The sequence below is a fragment of the Phyllostomus hastatus genome, unplaced genomic scaffold (assembly GCF_019186645.2).
Source record: "Phyllostomus hastatus isolate PE091 unplaced genomic scaffold, TTU_PhHast_1.1 phas_scaffold_216, whole genome shotgun sequence".
NCBI lineage: Eukaryota > Metazoa > Chordata > Mammalia > Chiroptera > Phyllostomidae > Phyllostomus > Phyllostomus hastatus.
Genome location: NW_025334018.1, coordinates 22,860,116 through 22,882,640, shown reverse-complemented (window position 1 = coordinate 22,882,640; position 22,525 = coordinate 22,860,116). Strand labels below are relative to the sequence as shown.

The 22,525-nt window shown below is 68.0% G+C and overlaps 1 protein-coding gene across 1 annotated transcript; it reads right to left on the bottom strand.

Moving 5' to 3' along the window:
• Window positions 1–1,228: 1,228 nt before the first annotated feature.
• Window positions 1,229–21,336, bottom strand: CNN3 (calponin 3). The gene is made up of 7 exons (XM_045817216.1): window positions 21,113–21,336; window positions 6,279–6,400; window positions 5,929–5,995; window positions 5,030–5,167; window positions 4,622–4,738; window positions 2,796–2,942; window positions 1,229–2,052 (listed from the first exon to the last, which is right to left on the bottom strand). The coding sequence occupies exons 1-7, from the start codon at window positions 21,167–21,169 to the stop codon at window positions 1,711–1,713; spliced, it is 990 nt and encodes a 329-aa protein (XP_045673172.1). The 5' UTR covers window positions 21,170–21,336; the 3' UTR covers window positions 1,229–1,710.
• Between the last annotated feature and the right edge of the window lie 1,189 nt (window positions 21,337–22,525).

Here is a 22,525-nt window from a genome sequence, read left to right as displayed (position 1 = left end):
TGGTCTCTGCAAGAGGCTCGGGCGGGGCGCACATGTGGGGCAGGGTCAGGTCTGGGGGATCAGTAGGGCGGAGCAAGGTGGCAGCCAGGTTAGCGGACAGCACAGATTTGGTGCCACCTGCACGGGGCCACCTGGGTGGAGATCTCAGCCAAGGGTCAGTGGTGCCCACCAGCCCTTCTGCCCTTGGAGACGGTCCCCTCAACCCCTGTCCCCTCAGCCCCTGTCCCTTCAGCCCTCACCGTGAAGTTAGTCATTTTAGTTCTTCCCAGATGTCGCTGCCCGCGAGGGGCCTGCGTGAGTTTGTGTGCTGGCCCTTTCCTCTGGGACGCGGCCTCTGCTGGGTTTCACAGCCAGATGCTGTGGGGACCCCCCTGTCCTGCATCCGCGTCCTGCTCTGGGGAGCCAGGTGTGGGGCAGGGACCCCTTGCTCCCCGGGACCGGGGAGGGGGGACCTCCATGGCTGAGACATCCCTCCCAATTCTTAACTGCCACATCTGTGGGTCGGGACCTGCCTGCTCCCTGCCCCCGCCGCCCCCGTCAGTCCATCATGGCTTCTCTCGCTCCGTGGTCACAGGACTTCTGCGCGGCCGGTCGTCCGGCGGCTCTCGGGATGGCCGTTCTGTCATTGGCCGAGATCGTGAGGCGGTCTCAGTGTATGAGCACAGTGCGTGTTTCTCACCGACGCCCGCTCACCCCAGAATGCGGGTGTGACGCCCCACCCCCGCCCCCACCAGTGCTTCTGAAGGGGACTCTGCGATCACCGGAAGCTGCGTTTAGGGCGCATCTGGGGCCGCTGCGTCACAACAGGACAAGAAGGGCCCAGTGACCGTCTGCGTCTGGCTGTGGACGGGACGCGCCCCGGGCAGGCCCCCCGCTCGGCTGGGCCCCGTCGGTGGCGCGGGGTGCCCTGCTCTGTGGGTTGCCCTGGGCAACGCCATCGTCGCCCCGAAACGGTGCCCGGGAAGGGGTGCTTCTGGAAATAACCAGCTGGCGGCTCACATGGATGTTCAAAAAATATTTATTTATAAAAAATACAATGGGGCGCGTTGACGCTGAGAAATGCAGCAATAAATACAGTGGCAAACGGCTCGGCGGCGCCGACACATTGGCACGAACAGGAGGGGCCCGCGCGGCCGCGGGCCGAGTCCGCCCCCGCGCCCAGAGACACGCCCCTCGGGGGCGGTCCCGCCAGCTCACGTGAGAGAAGGAGCACACACGGGGCCAAGGGTGCACACGGGTCATGACTTTATTTAAAAACGAGCGAACAATACTGTAGAAATACCGGTACGTAAATCCCTAAAAGTGCCGCATCGTCGCCGTGGTGGGCAGACACCGCCTGCAGCTAGAAGCACGAGTTTAGTCTTCCTCGCGGACACCAGACGCTAACCTGGAGGGGGGCATCGGGGGGGGGGGCTTCCTACCGTCTGAACCGTCGGTCTCGGCAGAGGGTCGTGAGGTCGCACGAGTCTGTCGTGAGGAAGGCTGCGCGTGTGCGCGCGAGGGAAGTCCTCCTCCACAGTGTCCTCGGCACGCCGCACGCGGGTTACTGGTTAGGCCGGGGCTCGCCGCTACAGCGCGGGAAGGCAGCTACGAGGGCACGGGCGGAGCGGGGAGGGGCGTGTAAGGCAGTGTTTCAGGTACAACAAGCGTAATAGTGTTGGAAGAGGGCGCGGTGCAACGCTCGCGCGAGGCGGCCCGGCGCCCCTCCGACTAGTAGTCGACGCCCTGGTCGCCGTACTGGTACTCGCGGGGGTAGTCGTCCGGGTACTCGCCGGGGTACTCGTCGGGGTACTCGGCCTGGTAGTCGCTGTCGCTGATCTCCGAGCCGTTGGTGCCGGTGCCCTGGCTCCCGTTGTGGATGACGGGCTCCGTGGGCGCAGCGCAGTACTTGGGGTCGTACACCTGCCGCCCGAGCCCGTACACGCTCATGCCCTTCTGCGAGGCCACCTTGTTGGTGCCCATCTGCAGGGAGATGGTCGAGCTGTCCGCGGGCTGCAAGGTGAGCTTCTGGTCGTAGATGTCCCTCCTGGTGCCCGGTGCCGGCATCCCCGCCTGCAGGGGGGTGGGGGGGGGGAAGCATAGGCGTTAGAAAGTGGCGGCCGATTCATCAAGGATGAAGTCACCCTGACCCTGACGGTGAGCAGGCGCACAGCCGGCCCCGGGCTCAGCTCCCCCCCCAGCCCCCCCCGGCAGCCCGAGGGCCAGGATCTCCCTCCCTCATGGAGCCACACGCCCCGGCCTGCGGTCCCAGCTCCGCTGCGGAGCTGCTCTGGGCCTCAGACAGGAGTCTCTGGGTTTCTCACGGGCCCAGCGGAGAAAACACCGTCTCCTTTGATTCCGGAGAGGACCGGGTGCAGAGAACGTGGAGCCCCCCAGTGGGCTGTAACCGTGCCCCCCCCCGCCCCCCGCAGCATGTCACAGGAATCTAGGGCACTGTCAGACGACTTCCCCCAGATGAGGTGGCTAATGACCTAACCGGCCCACGAAGGGCCCCTGGGGAACACGAGTCGGCAGCGTTAGGACGAGCCGTGGACTTGGGACTGGAGCCAGAGCCCGGTCACTTCCTTTCCCTTCCGGTGAGGAAGCCAGGCCGGCTGTTCTGACCTCCAGGGAGAGCATGAGCCCCACCCCGCCCCACGGGTGCGGCTGCAGAAAGGGCCTTGCATTCTGTGCTTTCTCAGCAAACCCCCCCACCAGGAAGGGATTTATGGCCAAGGGCCCACGCCAAGCACGGCCCTGCCCTGGGCTCCCGGGACCAGGCAGGCGCTGGCGCAACTGCCCGCCGCCCCGCTCACCTGGCTGGCGCCTTTGTTGGTGCCCATCTGCAGGCTGATTGTGGTCTGGTCGAAGGGCTTGTCGGTCTGCATTTTGGGGTCGTAGAGGTGCCTCCTGGTCCCGTAGGCGGTCATCCCTGCCTGGCTGGCGCACTTGTTGGTCCCCATCTTTGAAGTCAAAGAACGAGATCAGCGCCTGTCGCCAGGCAACACCGGCATCTCCAACACAGACAAGGATTGCTCTACTGCACAGGTGCACTGGCCCCTCCCTGTGTGGGGGGCGGGGGGGGGCAGCGATACCCAGTCTCCTCCGTCCCTTCCTCAAACTCAAGGTGCCGTGTGATAAAGGAGAGTCTCAAACAGTTAATTCCTTGGGTATAAAATCTCGCCATTATAACCGTATAAATAAACAGGCACAGGAAGGGACAGACAGACACCAGAAGTTACTACAGTGGCCACACAATGAAGAATCCACTTCCCCTGCTACCCCCCACCCCCGGTACAGGCAACCAGGACCTAACCCAACCAGGGACAGAACTACCTTCGGCCTCAGATTTTCCTCCTCCAGGTATGTTTTGCATAAAACAGGGCAGCAAACGCCAGGTGTGTCCTCGGGCAGCTCAACCTGGGCCACTACAGGCTCCACCAGAATCACCCCCACGTTCGTGGGAAAACCAGCACGTTTTGTCCCTCCAGCTCTCGGGCCCACTGGCCTGAGAGGCAGTGGACGAGGACTGTGAACCTGGCCCACTCAGGGGGGCAGGACGTGGCTTCCTTCCCCGGGGAGGGTGGCGGGGCTCCAGGACCAGCCGGCGGAGCAGCCAGGCTGCTGGTGCGGGCCGTGGTTCTGCGCCCGGTCTTTTCCCTTCACACTAGGGACTGAAGGGGAACTTTTTTTTTCTTTACTAAAAGTAAAAGCCTGCCCTGGCTGGCGTAGCTCAGTGGGTTGAGTACGGGCTGCGAACCAAAGTGTCGCAGGTTCGATTCCCAGTCAGGGCACATGCCTGGGTTGCAGGCCACGGCCCCCAGCAACCACACATTGATGTTTCTCTCTCTCTCTCCCTCCCTTCCCTCTCTAAAAATAAATAAAATTTTTTAAAAAAAGTAAAAGCCTGTTTGTTGGAAAATACTCAGAAAACATATAAGCACAAAGGAGGGGGGTTGTCCTCACAATAGTCCCCTCCAGGCACCGCTGTCGGCGGGAGTGTGGGTCCTCCTGGCTGTCCCCCGTGTGCCTCTGTCCGTCCACAACCCCCCACGCAGGGAAACGCCGCCCCACCCCCGCCCTCGAATATGCAGGCGCATCTCCTGGCTGGACGCCCGGAAATCAGGTCTCCAGTTCTCTCCACCGAGACGGCTTTGTCCTGCACAGACTCCGCCAGAGAGGGGCGCTGTGCCCCCCACCGCACGTGGGTGCTCGGCCGCGGGGGCGTTGGGACCCGCTCCAAGGGAGCGATGTGAAGGTGGGGGGAACCCGAGGGGGCGTTCCCGGGAACTACAGCAGCGAACGTGAGCAGCATCTGGCCAGTGTGCGGTGTGCCACTAGCACGGAGGACTGTGGCGCTGAGGCCCTGTGAAACCCCCTCCTTTGTAAGGGGGGGGGGCGGCGGACCACTGCGTCCTGCGGAGACAGCAGGGAAGTCAGCTGGCCGGCCGGAGGCTCCTCCTGAGCGCCGCCACCACCTCCTGGGCCGCGCAGGGTCACGAACCGCGCAAACCACACACTGGCCCTCACACCTGCGCAGCGGGCCGCCCGCTCCTCACCGACGACAGACGCACGCTGTGCCGGGGGGCTGAGAGGTCACGCCCCTGAGTGACGACCGGCCGAGCGTCGCCATGGCACCTACCTGCAGACCGATGACGCTCTGGCCAGCCTTCAACTTGCCCTCGTCGAAGCGCCGAGTCTGCTTCTCCGCGTACTTCACGCCGAGGTCGATGGTGGTGTGGAAGCCCTTGGTTTTGGCCTGGACGGAAACACGCAGGCTCACCGCGTGCGGGGACTGCTCCGCGGAGCCCGTGCCGGCCGAGGCTCACGGGAGGAGCGGCAAGGACACGGCCTGTCCGCAGCTGGGGGCTGGGCCGTTGTCCCCCGAGACGCACGGGCCCCCCCCTCTGCCGCGTGCGCCGTCCTGCCCGAGGCCCCAGGTGCCCGCAGCCCGTCCCCAAGGCTAGCGGTCCCGGAGGGGACGGGCCTGCCGCCAGCCTGACCTCCCGGGGGCAGGGGGGCGTGAGGGAGGGAGGCGTGCGGAACGTACCAGACCGGCCAGGGCCACCAGCGTCGTCTGGACCTGGGTCATGTTCCCGTTCTCAAACAGATCGTTGGCCTCGAAGATGTCGTGGGGCTTCATGCCGTAGGCCTGGATGGCTTTGATGAAGTTGCCGATGTTCTCCAGCTGCGGACAGGGAGAGAGTCACGTGACACCCGGGGCCGGACGGGGGCCTTCCTGGGACCTGCGTCCTCGGTGCCCACGGCTGGTTACAAGACGCCGGGCGGGGGCTGCCCCGCAGGGACCCCTGACCGCACACGCGCGCGCCGGCGGCTCTCCGGGAAGGGCCCGAGGGAGACGCAGCAGCCCTGGCGGTGGTCTCTCTGAGCCCTGGCGTCCTCCGAGTTCAAGGGCGGGGCCGGCCTCGCCCGCCTGCGGGAATTGAGTGCCGGCTGTCGGCGCTGGCATCTCCTTTGCGGGACGGACATAATGCTCGACTCAGTTACTCCCTATGGTTCAGTTTGAATTTAAGCACACACTGTGGTCGCTCCATGCTTCCTGGGCCACACCCCAAAACACGCACCCTGGGCTGACCTCGCGCGCCCACGACCCGAGACCGAGCTTCCTGCGGAGGGAGGGGCGCGCCCCCCCCCCCCGTGCGCCCTCGGGGGAAAGTCCTCGCTGTCCCCCTCGCTGGCCCTCACGGTCTAGGGCGTATGTCCCCGTGTGACCTTGTGAGAGCGGCTCAGACTGAGCAGAAGGACAGAAACTTCTGGGCCGGACGTCCGCCAGCCAGAGAAGGCGTTCTGAGCGGTTACGGAGGCGGCGAAAACACAACAGGGCGACCACAGGAACGGGCCCGGCTCCCGCTGAAACATTACTCTGCAACGTTGCTCTGCAACAGCAGCTAAAGGCGTGGGGGTGGGGTGGGGGTGGGGGGGCGTTACCTGCGGCCAGTTTAGGGAGGACTCGTTGACCTTCCGCACGGAGCCCGGCTGCAGCTTGTTGATGAGTCTGGAAGGGAAAGCGCGACATCTACTCACTGGCCACGCGGGGACACGGGTCGGGGGGTACAAGGGTCGGGGGGTACGAGGGTCGGGGGCACAAGGGCCGGGGGACAAGCCAGGCCCCGGCAGCCAGTCGAGGAGGAGGCGGGATAAGGACGGCGGCTGACGTGCAGGGGGGCGGGGCCCTGGACAGGACGGGGGCGGGGGCCCGGACGGGGTGGGGGCGGGGCCCTGGATGGGGTGGGGGCGGGGCCCCGGACGCGACGGGGGGCGGGGCCCCGCGGACGCACTCGCAGAGGATGATGCCGTCCTTCAGGCCCAGCTGGAAGCTGGGGCCGATGCTCATGCCGGTCACCTCCTCGATCCAGCCGCGCAGGTCCTCCTCCGCCTGGTGGTCGTACTTGGACGCGATCTGCAACACGGGAGGGAGACCCGCTGTGACGGCCGCAGGGACTGCGGCCGCGACACGCTGCGGCCACCTGCGTCAAGGGCCCCGGCCGGGCGCACGCCCTCTGAAGCCTCCGTGGCTCGGAACGACGTCTCCGGGCGGGTGGGTGTTACTCCAACACGGAGCAGCACGCGGCCAGGCCGTGCGGCCCAGGAGGGAAAACACGGCCCGGAGGACAGTCCCGCCCCCCGCAGGCAGGCGGCGAGCAGCGCTCTGCGCTCGTCACAGGGTGGGTGGCACCCGCCACGGCGCCCTTAGGGGGAGAGTCCCTGACCGCCACCCTGCAGCGGGGGGAGGCGGGCTGCGACCCACGGCATCGTGACCGCCGGAGACGCGTCACCCCCGCTGCCTGCTGCGTCTCTCGCTGCAACACGCACACCCCTGACTGCTGGTCACGTCCAGCTCCGGCCACGCGGTGTGCGCTAGCACGCTCCCCACAGGAGCCACGCCGCTCCCTCCGGGCTCCCGAACGTTTCACGGAAGCCCAAGAAAACCCGCTGTTCCCTGACCGAGTTCCACACGGCGAGGCCGCCTCCCCAACACAGACGCGGTGCTGTCTCCCCCGGCCAGGACACCTGCGGGCTCCGAGAGACCCCAGCGTGTGGGGCCGGAACCTCCATCGGAAAAACAAGCGGCGTGGAACACCGCTAAAACCCACCCATTCAGGTTCCCGGGCGACGACTCATCCCCAGGGCCTGAGAGCCGCTGGTCTGCCGGCTGCTAAGGAGACCACGGTGAGGCCCGAGGCCGGACGTGTCCCGGGCCCTCCCGTGGGCACCAGTGACCATGCCCCATGTGGGCAGCGAGGGCCCAGGGCCGGTCAGCGCCGGCGGTGGCCTCAGTCACAGTGTGGACGTGGAAAGTTTGCTGCCACGGAACACGATCGCAGGCCCTTCACGTTCGTCGCACGGGACACAGAGGAAGCGCCACCCTCCCTCCCTCTGGCACTCCCGCTCGGACCCCAAAGAGAGCAGAGGACCCTGAGCCCTGGCCGCGTCCGGGACCGGAGCTGGGGTCCTGGGCACTCCCGCTCCCCAGGTCAGAGAAGCGGCCCCGCCCCCTGGAGAGAAAAACAGATCCTTTATTTACAGATCACAAAGCGGAAATTCGGTGAGTTTATGTTTCACATCAAGACAGCTGACACTGCTGTGTCCCAGGATCGGATTTCGGCCCCGAGGTCACGCGCAGTGGAAGGCGGGAGCCCCGTGCGTGATTTCCTGGCCCCTGGGGCCCGGTCCCTCCACACACACCCCTCTGGCCTCCTGCCCGCCTGGGCCCGTGTGCCGGAAGGTTCTGCTGCACAGGACAGGGAGCCCCACCCCCCACACACACTCAGGAAGGAGCCACCACGGCCGTCCCCTGCGCACATGACTCCCACACACAGTGGGGGGGGGGCGGCATGCGCCCCCACCCCCACCCCCACCACGCCGGTCTCCCACGGCACCTTCAGAAACGAAATGCGTGCGCAGTGAGTTGGTAGGAAAAGACTTAATACCCGACTGTGTTTTCATGCTGGAGTCTGGTTACAAGTGGCCAGAAAGAGAGATTCTCTGTCTAACTGGGGGTGGGGAGGCGGAGGGAAGGAACCAGGCGGAGGAGAGAGGTCGGACCCCCCTCCCACCCCCGCACCAGGCATGCCAAGCGTCTGAGCTTTCCCCACAGCGTTTGCAAGGACCAGGTGCGTGTCAGGGACTCGGCCTGCGGCAGCACGGCGGCCCCACTGCTTCGCTCTGGGGCGTGGGTGACCTCGCCGCCCTCGGACCCGCTTCCTGTCTACACAACAGGAAAGCCAGGGCCGGAGTGCAGAGCCGCTTCCCATCCCAGCCGTGTAAACAACGTCCTCAGCGAACGGGAGAGCCACACCAGAGGGCTCTGGGGTGCCTGGCGGTAGGGGGGAGGGGGGCAGTGACTCTCGGCCAAAGGACACCAACTGTTATGCAACCAAACACATAAAAGCGTATTCACGATTCCTTTGTTCAACACGTGAAAAATTCCACGCCGTGCCCAAACCACGGGGGGATTACAGAGCTGACTCGGAAACCCCTGCCAGACGCCAGAGAGGGAGCCGCACCTTCTCTGTGGCCCGGTCTCCTCCGGGGGCCGGGGTTCAGGCCTCCCCCCCCCACCACCGGGGCAGCGGGGCGGGGCGCTGGACAGCTGGCCCTGGGCACGGCTCGGGCGCGGATCGAACTGGAACAGACCGGCCAGCTTGCGGCAGAGCTCCAACCCAGGGGGGCTTCTGCACCCAAAACTGCTGACGTTTGTCCAGTAAGTGAGCTCTCTGCCGTCAGGCTTGGTAAGTAGAATTCAAGACTTAGGAATGTGTCTTTTTTTTTTAAAAAAAAGTTTAAAAGGAAAAAGAAAACCTCATGAAATCATCTAGGAAAACATCTACTTCAAACGGCCCCTTGGCTCGCCGCCCGCGGCTGCGCTGTTCCAGGGGACGCAGCAGCGCCCAGGCCGCCTCCGAAAGCAGGTCAGCGCGTGGTCACACCAGGGTCCCACGCTCCAGGGACGCGGGCCTCTTTTCAGGTGTCCGAGACACACACACCTTTCATGACCAAGGAACGGGGAGCAAGTCAGTGTCAGAGGAAAGCTTCGGCAAATGCAGCTCACCCAGTGTTCTCACCCGAAAAGCTCATCGGAACGTCGGGCACCGGCCGGCGGTTTCCTCCTCGCAGCGGGAGGGTCGGCTCAAGTTCCCCTTCTTCCGCTGCCGGGAAGGTTCACCGTCACCGGTTCAAACACCGCTCTTCCAGCCTGTGTGTGAGACCAGCTCCTTCCCTGCTCCAGGACATGGTGTCTCGCAGCCCCCCACGCCCAGGCTCCCCACGCGGGGCCGGCCCACCCTCCTGTCAGGCACCCCCAGACACCCCTGTTTGACGGTACCCCCCCTGGAGGGTCCCCGCAGCTCGGCAGCACCCTCCTGGCCAAACACACTCGAAGGGCAGAGGATCCTGTCCCGTGGGGCAGGGTACGTCAGACGGGACTGGACGGGACAGGAGCCGCGTGACCGCGCTCACACATGGGACCGGGTGAACGACCAGACCGCAGGACGGTGACGGGGGAGGGGCGCCTGACGAGTGGGGAGGGTCCCACACACGGTGGCAGGAGGAGACCGGGCCTTGCGTGGGGGCCGCACAGCGCCGTGTGCGGATGGCGGGTCTCGGACATGTACACCTGAAGGCCTGCGTAATGTCTCAGCCAATGTCACACTAATAAATCCAGTTGATAAAAGAAGGCAAAGAAAATAAAGACCAGGAAAGGAGCACCCAGGGCACCTGATCGGGGGACAGTGCTCCCTGCCTATTCCCTGCTCCCTGCCGGTGCCCCACCCGCACCCCACACCCCGCCCGCGCCCCACCCGCGCCCTGCCCTGCCCTGGCCGCCTCCAGGCTCTTGTCCACCTCCTGGCTCCTGTCCGGTGGCTTCAGCCTCCTGGTCTCCCGCTCGGTCCCCAGAGGAGCTCAGAGCCCCAGCCTGGAGTCCCCCGCCTTCCTCCCAGATGCCTGGAGTCCCCCCACTGGCTGAACAGCACACTCAAGTCCGAGGCCGGAGCGGGCAGAGCACTGGGGGGCTGCGCCCCGGGGCGAGGAGGCCCTCCTGGCAGAGTCTGCTCCTCTGTGGTCGGTGGGGGTTCAGGCAGGTAGCGACCCGACGATGCAGGGGACTGAGAGACACTGAGACAGTAGAAAGGACAGGTCCCTCTGCCGCCCCCGGCCCCACCCCCAGAAGGGAGTCCGCTGGCGGGGGGCACGGCCCGGCCGCCGGCCACACCGAGGGCCCCGTGGGGGGCAGGTGGCGGGCGAGGGAAGCCCGTGTCCACGGCCACCTGGACGGGTGACCCGGCCCGAAAGCAGAGAGACGGAATGAGGGGGAGACACATTTGCCCTCAGCAAAGAGCCCAGGCGGGTGCTGGCACCAGCAGGAGACCGGCGGGCGGGCGGGCGGGGGCCCAGACAGGACTCGCCAGGGGCTTCCCCTCGTGTCCTCCTCTTGCGTGGCCGCCCCCCTGGCCCCTCCCCCACCTTCACGAGGAGGGGTCACAACAGCAGCAGTCACACGCTCTGAAGTCAAACAAACGTCAACACTCCCAAACCGTGTGACCCAGCTCGGTAACTTAACCCTGACCCCATTTCTTGCAGGTCGTCACCTGCCCTCCAGGGCCACGGTGAGGTGGCGCCCGGGGCCGCGGCTAAGGCGGCCGGTCCCCGTGCCCGAGGCACAGCACCGTCCTCACCGTACACCGGTGTCTGCCCCGGAGCCACCGTCAAGGCTTCGGTCCCCGGACGCCTCTGCTGCCGTTCAGTTCAGTGTCTGCGGCTGAGCCTGCAGGTCTCCCTGCAGACGGGCTCGCCACGGCCACGGCCACAGCCCCCACCCCAGGGCCCTCCCACCCGCCTCGTGGTCACAGCGGTCCCTGCCCCTCCCTCCGGCAAGAATGCCCTCGTGTGCCCACTCTGCATTCTTGTTCGGGTGACCACCGGGCTGTACCTCGTCGGGGCCGGGTGGGGACTGCGGAGAAAACCACTCTCTGTTTGGGACAGCGACGGCCCCAGGGTCACCGCGGGGACGGGGACTCACGCGCACGAGCCCAACCCAACGGGAGGGCACCGCCGAGGGGGCGCGGAGTTTGCCCCCCAAACACGCCTCCTGGGTTGTGGAGTGTCTTAGGCGGGTTATTTTGAAGAAACAGAAGACTGGGGAGGAAGCACCCCAAACCTTTGACCTTCCCCCAACGGCCTGACAGACGGGGCAGAGAACCTGCTCCAGGAAGTCGTCACAGCTGAACGTGAGCTAGCGCCGCGGGCCGGGAGGGGCCCAGCAGACACTGCGTGCCCAGCGTGGGCCTCCCGGTCTCCCTGCGAACCGTCCTCCTGCCCTCGGAGGCCCAGGCCTCGGCCCCTGCTCCTCAGTTTGAGGCGGGACCCGGCCTCCACGCCGACCTGCCCCGGCCCCTCGGTCCGACGGCGCCAGCACATACGTGACGCACTGGGTCACGGCCCCGAGGAATCTGTCTCCGTCTGCCTGGATGCCCGGCCCGGCCAGCACTCGGATGGCGGGGAGGAGCTGTGGGAAGTCACCCCCCCACCCCCAGGCTGAACAGGGTGCTGCCCAGGGGCGTTTTAAAGTCCGGCCTTTCTCTCGGGTGCAGGGGCCGGCCGGCGGGGGCAGCGCAGTGTCCCCCCCCAAACGGGTGCCGTGAAGCAAACGGCAAGACCGGGCTCAGCGTGCGAATGCTGCGGAACTGAAGCTGTCGGCAGAGCTTAGGAGCTGATCCAGGGCGTGAGGCAGAAGGCGTAACTAACCCCTGTCACGGCAGGAAAAATGCGGAACCAACAGGACGCGGATTCTGTCCTGACCCAGTGAGCGACCTTCCCACTGCGAAGGTCAGAGCACACGCAGTGCAAAGTGGGTCCTGAACGTCTGGGCTTAACAAGGAGGGAGTCGGCACGCAGGCTGGGCTCCGGGGAGAGTCCGGCCCGGGAAATGAGGATCAACCCAGACACGCAAATTCCACGGCTTGGGAACCAGGAGTGGGCCCCGCCCAGAAGCCCGGGGCCTCTGCTGTCCGCCCAAGACCCCGCGGTGACGCCGGAGTGGACGCCCGGGAGCCCGTGTGGCACCCGGGGGTCGGGGCAGCCACGACTAGGAGCCGGCACAGGTGCACAAGCACACCTGCCCCGCCCGCCTGCGGCTCCCGGGCGGGGGCGGGGCAGGTGTTATTCATTGCTGTGCCCCGAGAGCCCGCGCCTGGCGCAGGTGGGCACTCAGCACAACCACGAACTTTTCACGCCCTAATAGTGTCGCCAGAGCAGGAGGGTGCCGCAGGCCGGAAGGTCTCCCGGGTCAGGGACAGGCCCCCGCGTCCGAGCGCCGCCGGCTCTCCCGGGCGGCGCATCCCCTTCACCCGCCGGATCCACCGACTCGGTGGTCCCAGCAGGACGGCCGAGCCCGGGCCCGCTCCAGCCTCTGATGAGAGCCCCCTTTGTCCGCGGTGCCCGGAGCCCAGCGGGGTAACCCTAGAAGCCGCCCCCGCCCCGCTCTGACGACGTCAAGCAGGTGCACCTGCTGCCGCGCACCTGGGGCTCGGATTCCCGTCCGATCTCCCGTTCCCCGTTCTGGGAGGTGACGGCCTGGGAACGCCCGGGCGGGCGCACTGAACGGGCAGAAAGTGAAACTGCAACAGTTAAAAACACATCCGGGGTTTGAACGACCCTCCCTTAAACGAGCACGTTATTTGGGGTGATGTGCGAAGTCCTGCCCCGGAGTTCCAGGGCCAACTAGTAGTGTGGGCTCCGTGAGCCGGGGCGGGGGGGGGGGAGCGGACGCCCCCTCGTGTGCACAGGTGTGCAAATCTTTGTAAGACACGGCTGCTTGCCTCACGCGTGTGATCGCAGCGGTCCCGGGAGGGGACGGGGAGAGGGTGGCGGGTGAGATGTGGGAGAGGGGCCCGTGAACCACAAAGCGGCAGGCAGTGCCCTCACTGGGGAAAGCGAGGCTCGGAACCCGCCGTCTGCCTGTGCAGGGCCCCCCCCTCCCATGTCGTCAGACGCCGGCGAGAGCTCCCAACCCCACCGAGCCCTGGACATGGCGGGGGGCAGTGTGTCCATGACCGGGAAGGACGGTGTCCCTGCTCCTTCTTTCTAAAAGTGAGACCCCGCCTCGTGAAATGCACACGGGATGCGGTGCGGGACACCTCCCGTTCGAGACCTTCGCCAGATTAAAAGGGGTTTGGGCTCCCTTGGTGTTCGTGGGGGCCGTGGGGAACAGGTGCGGTCACCCACAAGCCACCGCGTCCCGCACAGAGGCCGCCGCAGGCAGGGCGTGCGCGGAGCAGGGCCGGGAAGCGGCCACAGGTGGGCAGGTCTCCTTAGAAAACAGCGCACACGTGTTCCGTGTTCCCAGCTCGCGGGCCAGCGGGAACCTGGACGAGGCCGCACGCACCCTCCACACGTCACACGTGCACTCCACGCCTCCCACACGGGCCCCACGTTTCCCCTACTGGACGGTGGCGTGGGCACGGACCAGACGGAGAGAGCGCCCTGCGCAAAGGTCTCCTGGCGACGAGGCTCTGCAGGCCGGCGACAGGCGCCCAGCAGGGCCACACAAGCCCCTCCCGGCACCCCTTCCGGCCCCAGGCGCAGGGGCGAGGCTCGCAGAGCCAGGCCTGGCCGTCTCCGTGGGGAGAGGAACAGGACGCTGGCCCCAGACCAGGTGTCTGAGCCACCGGCCCTCTGTCTCCTGCCCCGGCCCGTCTTGGGAGACGCCCCCCCCCCCCCCCGCCACACCAGAGCCCGCCACCACCCGCCTGCAGCACCCTCCCTGGTCAGCCTCGTCTCCTCCCCCTTGAAAAGCGCCCACCCCCCACGCCAGGCCTCAAGTTCAGTGTCTAGGAGCACTCGTCCTGCCGTCTCTGCTGGGCCGGCCACGCCTCTGCAGGCCCAGACGGGACTCCTCGGTCAGACTCAACGTCGGGGAAAATCAGTCCCTTGACACGACTTCACAGCCGCTGTGATGAGAGATCACTGGGATGCCGCCTACCCTTCCTGCTTTAAAGATGACTTACGTTACCAAACAGTCAGTGAGGGAGGTGCCCCAGCCCGCTCCCCAGTCTCCCGTCCCTGCCCACCCCCCACCTGGAGGGGTGGGGCGGCTGGCAGAGGGGCTCCTGCAGTCCCTGACCCAGGACTGGGCAGTGAGGACCTAAACCAAGACACCTGAGGCCGGACAAGGCGGCCGTGACACGGTTTTGTTCTGACCCCGAGAGCTCTCCCTGCACCGGACGGTCTCCTGTGGGTGGGAGTCTCAGCGGGCTGAGTTTCCAGACAGCAGTCTGGTCACACCTGTGACCGGGTCACACCTGTGACGCGTCAATGTCAGGTCACAACGTGTGTCAAAGGGACACACTTTGACCCACCCACACTTTCTAAAGAGATGTCCAGTGGCTGTGACCCCGTTTCTCCGCGAGTCACGGGGTTGGACAGTGTCCAGAGCTGCCCCGTGGGTGGGTGGGTGGGTGGGGACAAGGGTCAGAGGACACTTTCACCTCGCTTTTATGTCTTGGTGCTGCGTGTCTTCGTCACAGCACAGGTTCCACTCACGAAACGGGGACAGGGGCGAGGGTGGCGGCACCCCGAGGTGGGTACGCCGCCCTCCAGTTCCCAGGCCCCGGAGGGACGCACGGGGGCGCAGGTGCGGGCCCCCCCCCGTGGATGGTCCCCGCCCCCGGCCCGACGGGGCTGTGTCCGCACCTCACCACGGACGGCACGGGGCCCTCGGCCCGGACAGCGGGTCCCGACTGTGCAGGGAGGGAATCGGGACCGCAGGGTGGTGGCTTCCCGTCAGGCCCTCCCGCCTCACAGAGAAGCGTGGGCACACCAGGGGCACCGGCTGCGCTGCATCCCACCGAACCCCACGAGGGAGCTGCAGCGCCCCCCGGGGAGCGTGGCCCCACCCGCCCGGTGCCTGCGGCCTCAGGTCGGCCCCCGAGTTCACAGTGACCGACCCCCGAGTTCCCAGTGAGACACCGGCAGCGATGTCCCGGACCAAACGCCTCCACCCTCCCGCCGGCCCTTAGAAGCAGCCCCCAGCCACGCGCACGCTTCAGAAGGTGCTAGAAGACGGCTGGGCTGCGGGGAGGGGTGTCGCCCAAGGAGACAGGGGACGACACTTCAGAGCCGAGTCCAGCACGCACAGGGCGACAGGCCCTGAGGCCCGGCCGGCAGAGCACGTGCTTGTGCGTGGCCGGGCCGGGGTGGGGCTGGGAGGGGCGGCGGGCTCGGCGTGGCAGAGCCGGGCCCTCCGCGGCAACGGCCCAGATGTCCGGGACGTGGCCCCGCGGGCCGTGGAGGCTCAGGAGCAGCCCCGGGACCCCAGCTCGGCGCCGGGAGGACGGCCGGGCCAGCTCCCAGGGCGAAGCCCACCGAGCTGGGGTCTCCACACCCGGTGAGCAGCTCGGTCGCTGCGGCTATTTCTGCATCCAAAGCAGAATCACATGTTTGAATTATGAGACTCAGCACACATGGTATTGATTATCTTCGCTCCTACTTCCTTCCACGTAAAACAGAAGGGGGGGCCGGCCGCCGCCGCAGGCGCCCCCTCCGTCTGCCCGTGGGGCCTCCGCAGCCCCGGGCAGGCCCAGGGCCCGGCTGACGAGGGGGCGAGACCCGCAGGCCCGGGTGTGGGGGCGCCCGGCCCTGGCCAGCCACCCGGCAGTGAGGATCCCCAGAGAGCATGGCGGGGGCACAGGGACACGGCCACCAACGTGGGCACAGCCCGAGGCCCAGAACAGCCCTCAGAGGCCTCTGCTGCCCCTCGCTCACACCCCGGTGCGCTGGACGCCCCGCTCTGCAGGGCCCCTCGCGGCCCCGGGCCCCGGGGGCGGGAACTGCGGGAGGACCGCTCCGCCGCCGCCCGGGGAAGCTGGGCAGGAGCCCGCCTCCTCGCAGACCTGCTTCTCGCGGCCGGCCCGGGTGGGGCCCGCGCCCGGGGAGAAGCGCCAGCCCCGGGACGCGACGGGAACTGAAAGGTGTCGCTTGTGCAACAGAAACCGATCCCTCGGGGACAAACGGCCAAACGCCGCCCCGCCCAGAAAGGAGGGCCTCTCTCACTGAGCCCAGGAGTCCCCGCCCCGAGGGCCACGGGGACGGCCGGAGACCGCGGCCAGTGACCCTGCGATGTCACTGACGGAGGCTGCCCGCCGGGCCGGCGTCACGGACAGGGACCCTGGGGACACCGAGGTCAGAGAGAGAGAGAGACGCCTGGCTCGGGCACGAGGGCCCGGCCGCAGAGGCCTCGCTGGGAGACCAGCAGCCGCGTGGGAGGGGCACGTGCTGGGCTGGGGGGCCGGCCGGACTCCGACAGCAGGGCGGAGCCAGAGCTGCGGCCCCCTCTCGGGGACCCGCGGGCCCAGCCGCCCCCGAGCTGGCCTGTCCCTCCGTCCTGCAGCCCCACTTCACAGGTGAGACGCAGGTCTCTGGCCGGAAGCCCGAGGTTCCGACCCGGACGGTGCCGACGGCCCACATCCCCCCTGACGGCCCCTCCAGCCCGCCGAGAACCCCGCGGTCACGTGTGCCCAGCACGGTCGAGGGCGTCTGCACTTCTCTGTGACAATGACCCCGAGCTGGAGAGGCTCCGGGCCCCACAACCAGGCCTGATCCCCCTCGGGCTCCGGAGACTCTGAAGAGGAGCCTGGGCACACGCAGGGGCACATCCGGGGTCCGGGGTTGGAGGGGACCGGTGCCCGCGGGCCGCAGTCTGTGGGGACCGAACGTGCCTGGGACAGAGGGAACTGGCCCCCGAATTCTAAGGCCGAGCCCCGCCCCCACCCAGTCACGTGAGCAGAGGGCAAAGCTTGTCCTCGCTCTCCCGGGCAGAGGGGGACAGCCGGCCGAACACCCCAAACCAGCGATGGCCATTGGTGGTGTTTTTCTTTTCCCGTCGCGGACCGTTTCCAGGAGTGGCCCACGAGACACTGCTGAGCAAAACGCCCACCCACCCTCACGACCCCGCCTGGCCGGGACAGGGCCCCTCTCCGGCCGAGGACAGTCCCGGCAGGGCCCCACTGCCGAGTACTGATGGAAGCTGAGAGCCAGCAGACGCCGACGGCCCACCGTCCAGAAGGGGCGGAGGGCAGAGCCGCAGGCCCGGGGCAGCCGGAGGCACCCAGGGCAGGGGCACCTCAGGGCCTCCACTCCCCTCCCCTCTGCGGAAGGAGCCTCTTGCTCCTGCTCGGGCGGGGGAAGTGGGGGGATCGGGGGCCGCCCCCGTTGCTCCCTGACACGGGGCCCCAGAAAGAGCCTCAGTGACTAGGAAGGGACGCTCTCAGTGACAAGTGTCCGTCTCACATGGACTAGTTAAAAAAAACTGCTGAAGAACATGAGCTGTAGAAACCACCACGTCCTCCAAAACGCCACACTCACAGGGGACACTTCTGCCCAGACACCCCAACCAGGGGGACTCCCGAAAGTTTCCAGAGTCGGAACAAAGCCGCTCCCGGTGGGTCGGGTCACTGACCCAGCAGACAGGGACGGAGCAGCTACCGACCGAGTGGGAGGCTCTGGCTAAGGTGCAGATCCTGTCGGACCGCGTCGGTGATGGGGGGCCCTCAGCGCCCCGGGGATGGGGGGGACCAACGACAGAAGACAGGACAGTCTGGACTCAGAACCTCGCTCTGGACTGCGGAGCCACCTGCGTGCCCGGCCGGGAGCCCGGCGCCCCAGCAGCGGAGCCGGGCAGACCCCGTGGGCGACTCACAGCCAAGTCCGGGGGTCCCTCGGCCCAGCAGCCCCCGAGGAGCGACTGCGGGTCCAAGCGGCACGGGGCAGGCTGGCCGAGGGTCTCGGGACCCCTGGGGCCCCCGGGAATCGCGGCTGCGGGACTGTCGAGCTTCCTGCTCGGTGACGCACACCTTTGGGCTGCGGCGGCTGAGGGTGCCACTCTGTGCCCCGGGCCGCCCCGAGCTGAGGGCGGCCGTGCCCCACTCACACGTCCCGGGGGGGCGGGGGGAGGGCACAGGCTCAGGTACCTGCCTGCCATGCCGGGCTCCCCAAGCTTCCCTCCTGCTCCTCCCGGAACAAACGCAGCGGCAGGGGAGGGCAGAAGGCCCCCTTCCCTGCCCCCCACCAACGGCGCCCGCGCCCCCAGCCCCGCAGGGAAGCGGCCCCGGCCCCGGCCCCAGCTGCGTCTGCTCGGCAGCCGGCAGCCTCAGCCTGACACGGAGCCCGGGCCCCGCTGTCCCGCTCTCGGCCACGTGTCCGGAAAGGCGGTGCTTCCTCCGGGATCTTCGGCTTCCTCCGGCTCCTCCGGCCCCCCAGGCTCCCCAGGCACGCAGGGGGCCCGTGGCCTCCCCTCCTGAGGGCAGCCGGAGCCCCGACAATCCGCCTCTTGGACCTCAGGAATTCTGGGGCGCCCCTCCCTCCTGCAACTCCCGCACCGGCCGCGGCCCTCCCCACCCCCCTGCCCGCAGGGGGGGCCTCTGCGCACCGCAGGTCCTTGACCCTTTGGGTGCTGCCAGGGGCACCGCCCCCCCCGCAGGCTGTTTTCTGACCCCTTCCTGCCCACCTATAGCAGGAAAAAGTAACTCTGTGTTTCTACCAGGCAGGTATCCTAAGTTTACAGACTATCCCCCTGAAATTTTACTAATTAAAAGTATCCAAGATCAAAGGCTTTCTGAAAGCACGGAGAGACTGCTCTCGCAGGCCGGACAGAAAACCACCAAAGGCACGTTTGACGGAGCCGCATTCTTAAAGGGGCAGCGCCTTCCGACGGCCACTCGGTCCTCAGTGCGAGCCACACGTCCCAACCACACGGGGCTCGGGGGTTAACCGCTGTCCCCCCATTTTCCTGACCAGGCACCGGAGCAGGGACGGAACCACTGGGCCAGTGTCACGCGGGGCGGGAGGGGCAGAGAGGGGACGGAACCGCACCTGCTGGGGGCCAAGGCCCCTCCCGCTGGTGGCAGCCCGGGGCACTGACCTTTCCCCGCTCTGTTAAGTGTGTTAAGTGACGTTTTGAGGAAAAACAAAAATAGCCCTTGCGTGTGAGTGACGTATCCTTGAGGAAGGCACAGGGAAAGGGCAGACGGGCCTGAGGGTGCCCGGCCTGCGGACGCTCGGCAGAAACTCGAGGTCCCCTTCGACGGCCCGGGGAACAAGGACCCAGAAGGGGTGACAGGATTCCGCCCCTGATCACAACATCCAGGAGTAACAGGGGGCCCCCCTACACGAGCGGGAGCAGGGGTGTGGCGGGCGCGACCCCAGGAACCCGGGACCTGCCCTAAACCACGACGCCCGGCCGGAGTCCCCCTTCTCGGGCCATTCTTGAGCCCATGGCGCCCTTTCTGGGCTTCTGTTTGCATAAGATGTTGGGGGGGGACACCCCACCCCCCGCCCCGGGGCAGCGGGGGTCAAAGCCGTCCCACTCACAGGGGCGCTGCAGGAGAGGCCCGTGGGAAGGAAAGGGGTTGTGAACACCGGGCCTGGAGGGGCAGACCCAAAGTCATAACCGGCTTCCCGGAGTTTCTGAGCCCTCAGGCTCTGCCAGGAGTTACAGCCGCCTGGCCTCCGCCTCTGCCTTCCCTGCCACAGCCCGTAGGAGGAGAGGTTGCTTTCTTCGTCAGCCGGCAGGAGTTAATACAGATATTAACCCCCAAGAAGGGCCAGTCCCTTCTGGGGGGCTGCTCAAGTGACGGGGACCCCATGTGCGGGGAAGAAGGGTCACACCCGCCTGCTGCCAGCCAGGCGTCCCCGGCGGCTGGGCACAGGCAGACCCCCTCGGAGAGGGTCCCCCGAGCCCGGGCGCAAACCCGAGAGGGGAGCACTCGTGGGCCAGGTTCCCGGGGGGAGCTTCGTGGTCCCCACGCAGACCGCTCACTTTTCTGTCCTTGAGGAAGGTGTTTGGTCCCTGTTCTCTGGCAGGGCAAGGGTGGGGGGAACTGCGGGCCCCAATCGTTTCTGCTTTGGGGGGGAGGGGGTTGGTTGGGGGGCTAAAATGCACCCCTTGCTTCAGAAGGCAGCTCAGGGTCTTAACCGCATCTTACTGGGGTGCGTGGACAGCAGCCCTCCTGGGGGCTCCCGGGGGCGCCCCTCGCTCTGTGGAGAGCACCGCGCACCCAGCGCCCGCGGGGCCCCGCCGCGCCGGGGCCGGGCCCCCGAGGTGCGGCGGCCACCGGACGCGCCGCGGCTCCCGGAGGCGACGGGGGACGAGCACAGCGGCGCTCCTTTGTGGCGCTTTGGCCAGAACAGCAGAACCGAGACAATGAGCGTTCTGTGCGCAGTTCCGCGCCGATTGGCTGGTCTCTCCCCAGAAACGCCTGATGTCATGGACTTGGAATGCGGGGAGGGAGGAAGGAAGGAGCGGATTTGGGGAGGGGGACGCCGCTCGTGTCTTTCCCAGACCCCGAGTCCCGGGCGAACTCGAGGCGTCCCTCCGCGCGGCGGCCGGGAGGCAGGAGCGGGCGCCCCAAGGCCGGGCGCGGCGAGCGGCGTCCCGCTGGGCGCGTCGGCCCCGAACAAAAGCGACCCGCGGAGCCGCCCCGATACCGTTACAGCCTCGCGTTCCCCAACTTCTCAGTTTTCCTCGGAAAACCCCCCGGTCTCCGCGACGGCACCCCGGGGCGGCGCGCTCCGGCTTTGTCTCCGTTTCCTGACGCCGCAGCAGTTCGCCCCGCGGCACCGGCATCCGGGAAACTCAGGGGTCCCGGGCGGGTCCGGTTCCCCCGGGGGCGCCCGGCGTCGGGGGGACGGACGCTCGGCGGCCTCCCTCCCCGGGAACAATGGGGACCCGGCGGGCCGCGGACCCGCCTAACTGTGCTCGCAGCTGGGGCTGCGGAGGGAGAGGGCGCGGGGTCAGCAGGGGCCCCGGGCGCCCGGCCGCGCGGACCAGCCCCACCTCAGGGCGAAGGGCCGCGCGGGGGTGCCTCCCGCCTGGAGGGGCGGGTCCTGCAGCCGCAGCCGACCCCGGGTGCCCCGGGTCCGCTCGGCCGGGTTCCAGCGGCCCGGACCCCGCCCGCCGCCCGCCGCCCGTCCGGCCCGCGGCGCGGGAACAAAGCCAGGAGGGCGCCGGGGACCGGATGGGGGCAGGCGGCCGCCGCGCCGCCCGACGTCTCCGCTCCGCGAAGCCGGCGCGCAAGGGAGCCGCCCGGCCCCAGGGACCCCGCCCGAGCCCGCGCACCTTGTTCTTGACCTCGGCCGAGAGCCCGTAGGAAGGGCCCTTGTTGAAGTGGGTCATGGTGGTCGCGGCGCGACGGGGCTGCGCTCGGCTCGGGGTCTCGCACGGGGCTTCGCGCTCCTGGCCCGGGAGTGGCCGCGGCGCAGACGCTCGGAGCTCGCTCCCCTGGGCAGCTCGGTCCGACTGGGTTCCCCGGAGCCCGCGGCCCGCCCCGGAGTCCCGCACGCCGTGCCCCCGCCTCCGCCCGCGGCCTGGAGGGCTGGGCCGGCCGGCCCGACCAATGGGGGGCCGCCTGCTCCCGCCTCGCGGGCGAGGGGCGGTGCGCTCGGTCCCCGCGGGCCCGGCCCCCGCCCGCCCGCGCTCACGCCACCGCGGCCGCGGCCAGCGCCCCTCCTCCCGGCGGGCGGGGCGGGGCCGCCGGCCGGGTGGGAGCTCCTGGGGCTGCCGGAGCCCGGAATTCCCGTGCACGTCCAGGCCGCCGCCGCCGCCGCTCCGTCTGCCGCGTCCCCGGCCCCTGGCCCGGCGCGCCCCCCGCCCGCTGCGGGCAACCCCGGGAGCGGCCCCGCAGCCCCGGGGGCCGAGAAGGGGGCGCTCCGCGACACCTGCTCCTCCCGCAGCTCGCAGCCTCCCCCGCCTGTCCCGTTAACCTTTGCCCGCTGCCGCTGTGGCCGGGACCCGGGCTCAGGGCAGGACCTGGGGCACTTCCCGTCCTTTTCTGGGTTCGCACCGGCTGCTTCCCGAGGGGCTCAGCTAGACCCGAGTCGGGCGGCTGCGCGCGCACACCTGGGGCCCCTGGACCAGGACGCCTGGGCGTGGAGAGAAGTGCCCTTCGCGCCGCTCGCAGCCTGCACCCCCGTGGCCCCATGGCCCCCCACCCCCGCACCACCACTGCTCCCCTCTGGTCTGGGGCACGCGTTTCCGCTCCCGAGGCCCCAGGGTGAGGCTGCTGTGAACCTACAGCAGCTCCTGCGTCAGGAGAACCCAGGGGAGCAGGTGTGGCCACCTGCCCGAGAGGAGGAACCGTCCTCCCCTCCCGCTGGTCCCCCGGCGCTGAGGGCTTTAGAGAAAAGGCAGAAAACGGCTGTTAACTCCTGGGGGCTCGGGAATGGCCGGGCTGGGGCGTGGGGGGGGGGCCCAGAGAAAGGTGGAGGGCACTCCCAGGGGGGAGGGGGAGGAATGCAGGTGATTCCCCGGTGCAGTCAGGAGGTGGTCACGTAATTAGGTCATTCTTCCTGCACGAGGATGACGCAACTGACCCACAATTAGTGGCGAGCAGTTGGGGCTGTTTTTCCGGAGGAGGGGGTGTTGCCTGTGACTTCACCCGCTTGGCTCGGGGGCCGGGCACCGTGGGAACAGCCGGATCCAAGAGATGGGGTGTCCTTCCCTCACCACCCCGCCTGCCAGGCCCTGCGTCAG

Coding starts and splice junctions, on each gene's coding strand:
- CNN3 (XM_045817216.1), bottom strand. CDS start 21,169: ATGACCCACTTCAACAAGGGCCCTTCCTACGGGCTCTCGGCCGAGGTC. Junction 6,401..21,112: donor CGGCCGAGGTCAAGAACAAG/GTGCGCGGGCTC, acceptor CCCGTGTTGCAG/ATCGCGTCCAAGTACGACCA. Junction 4,739..5,029: donor TGGTGGCCCTGGCCGGTCTG/GTACGTTCCGCA, acceptor GTTTCCGTCCAG/GCCAAAACCAAGGGCTTCCA.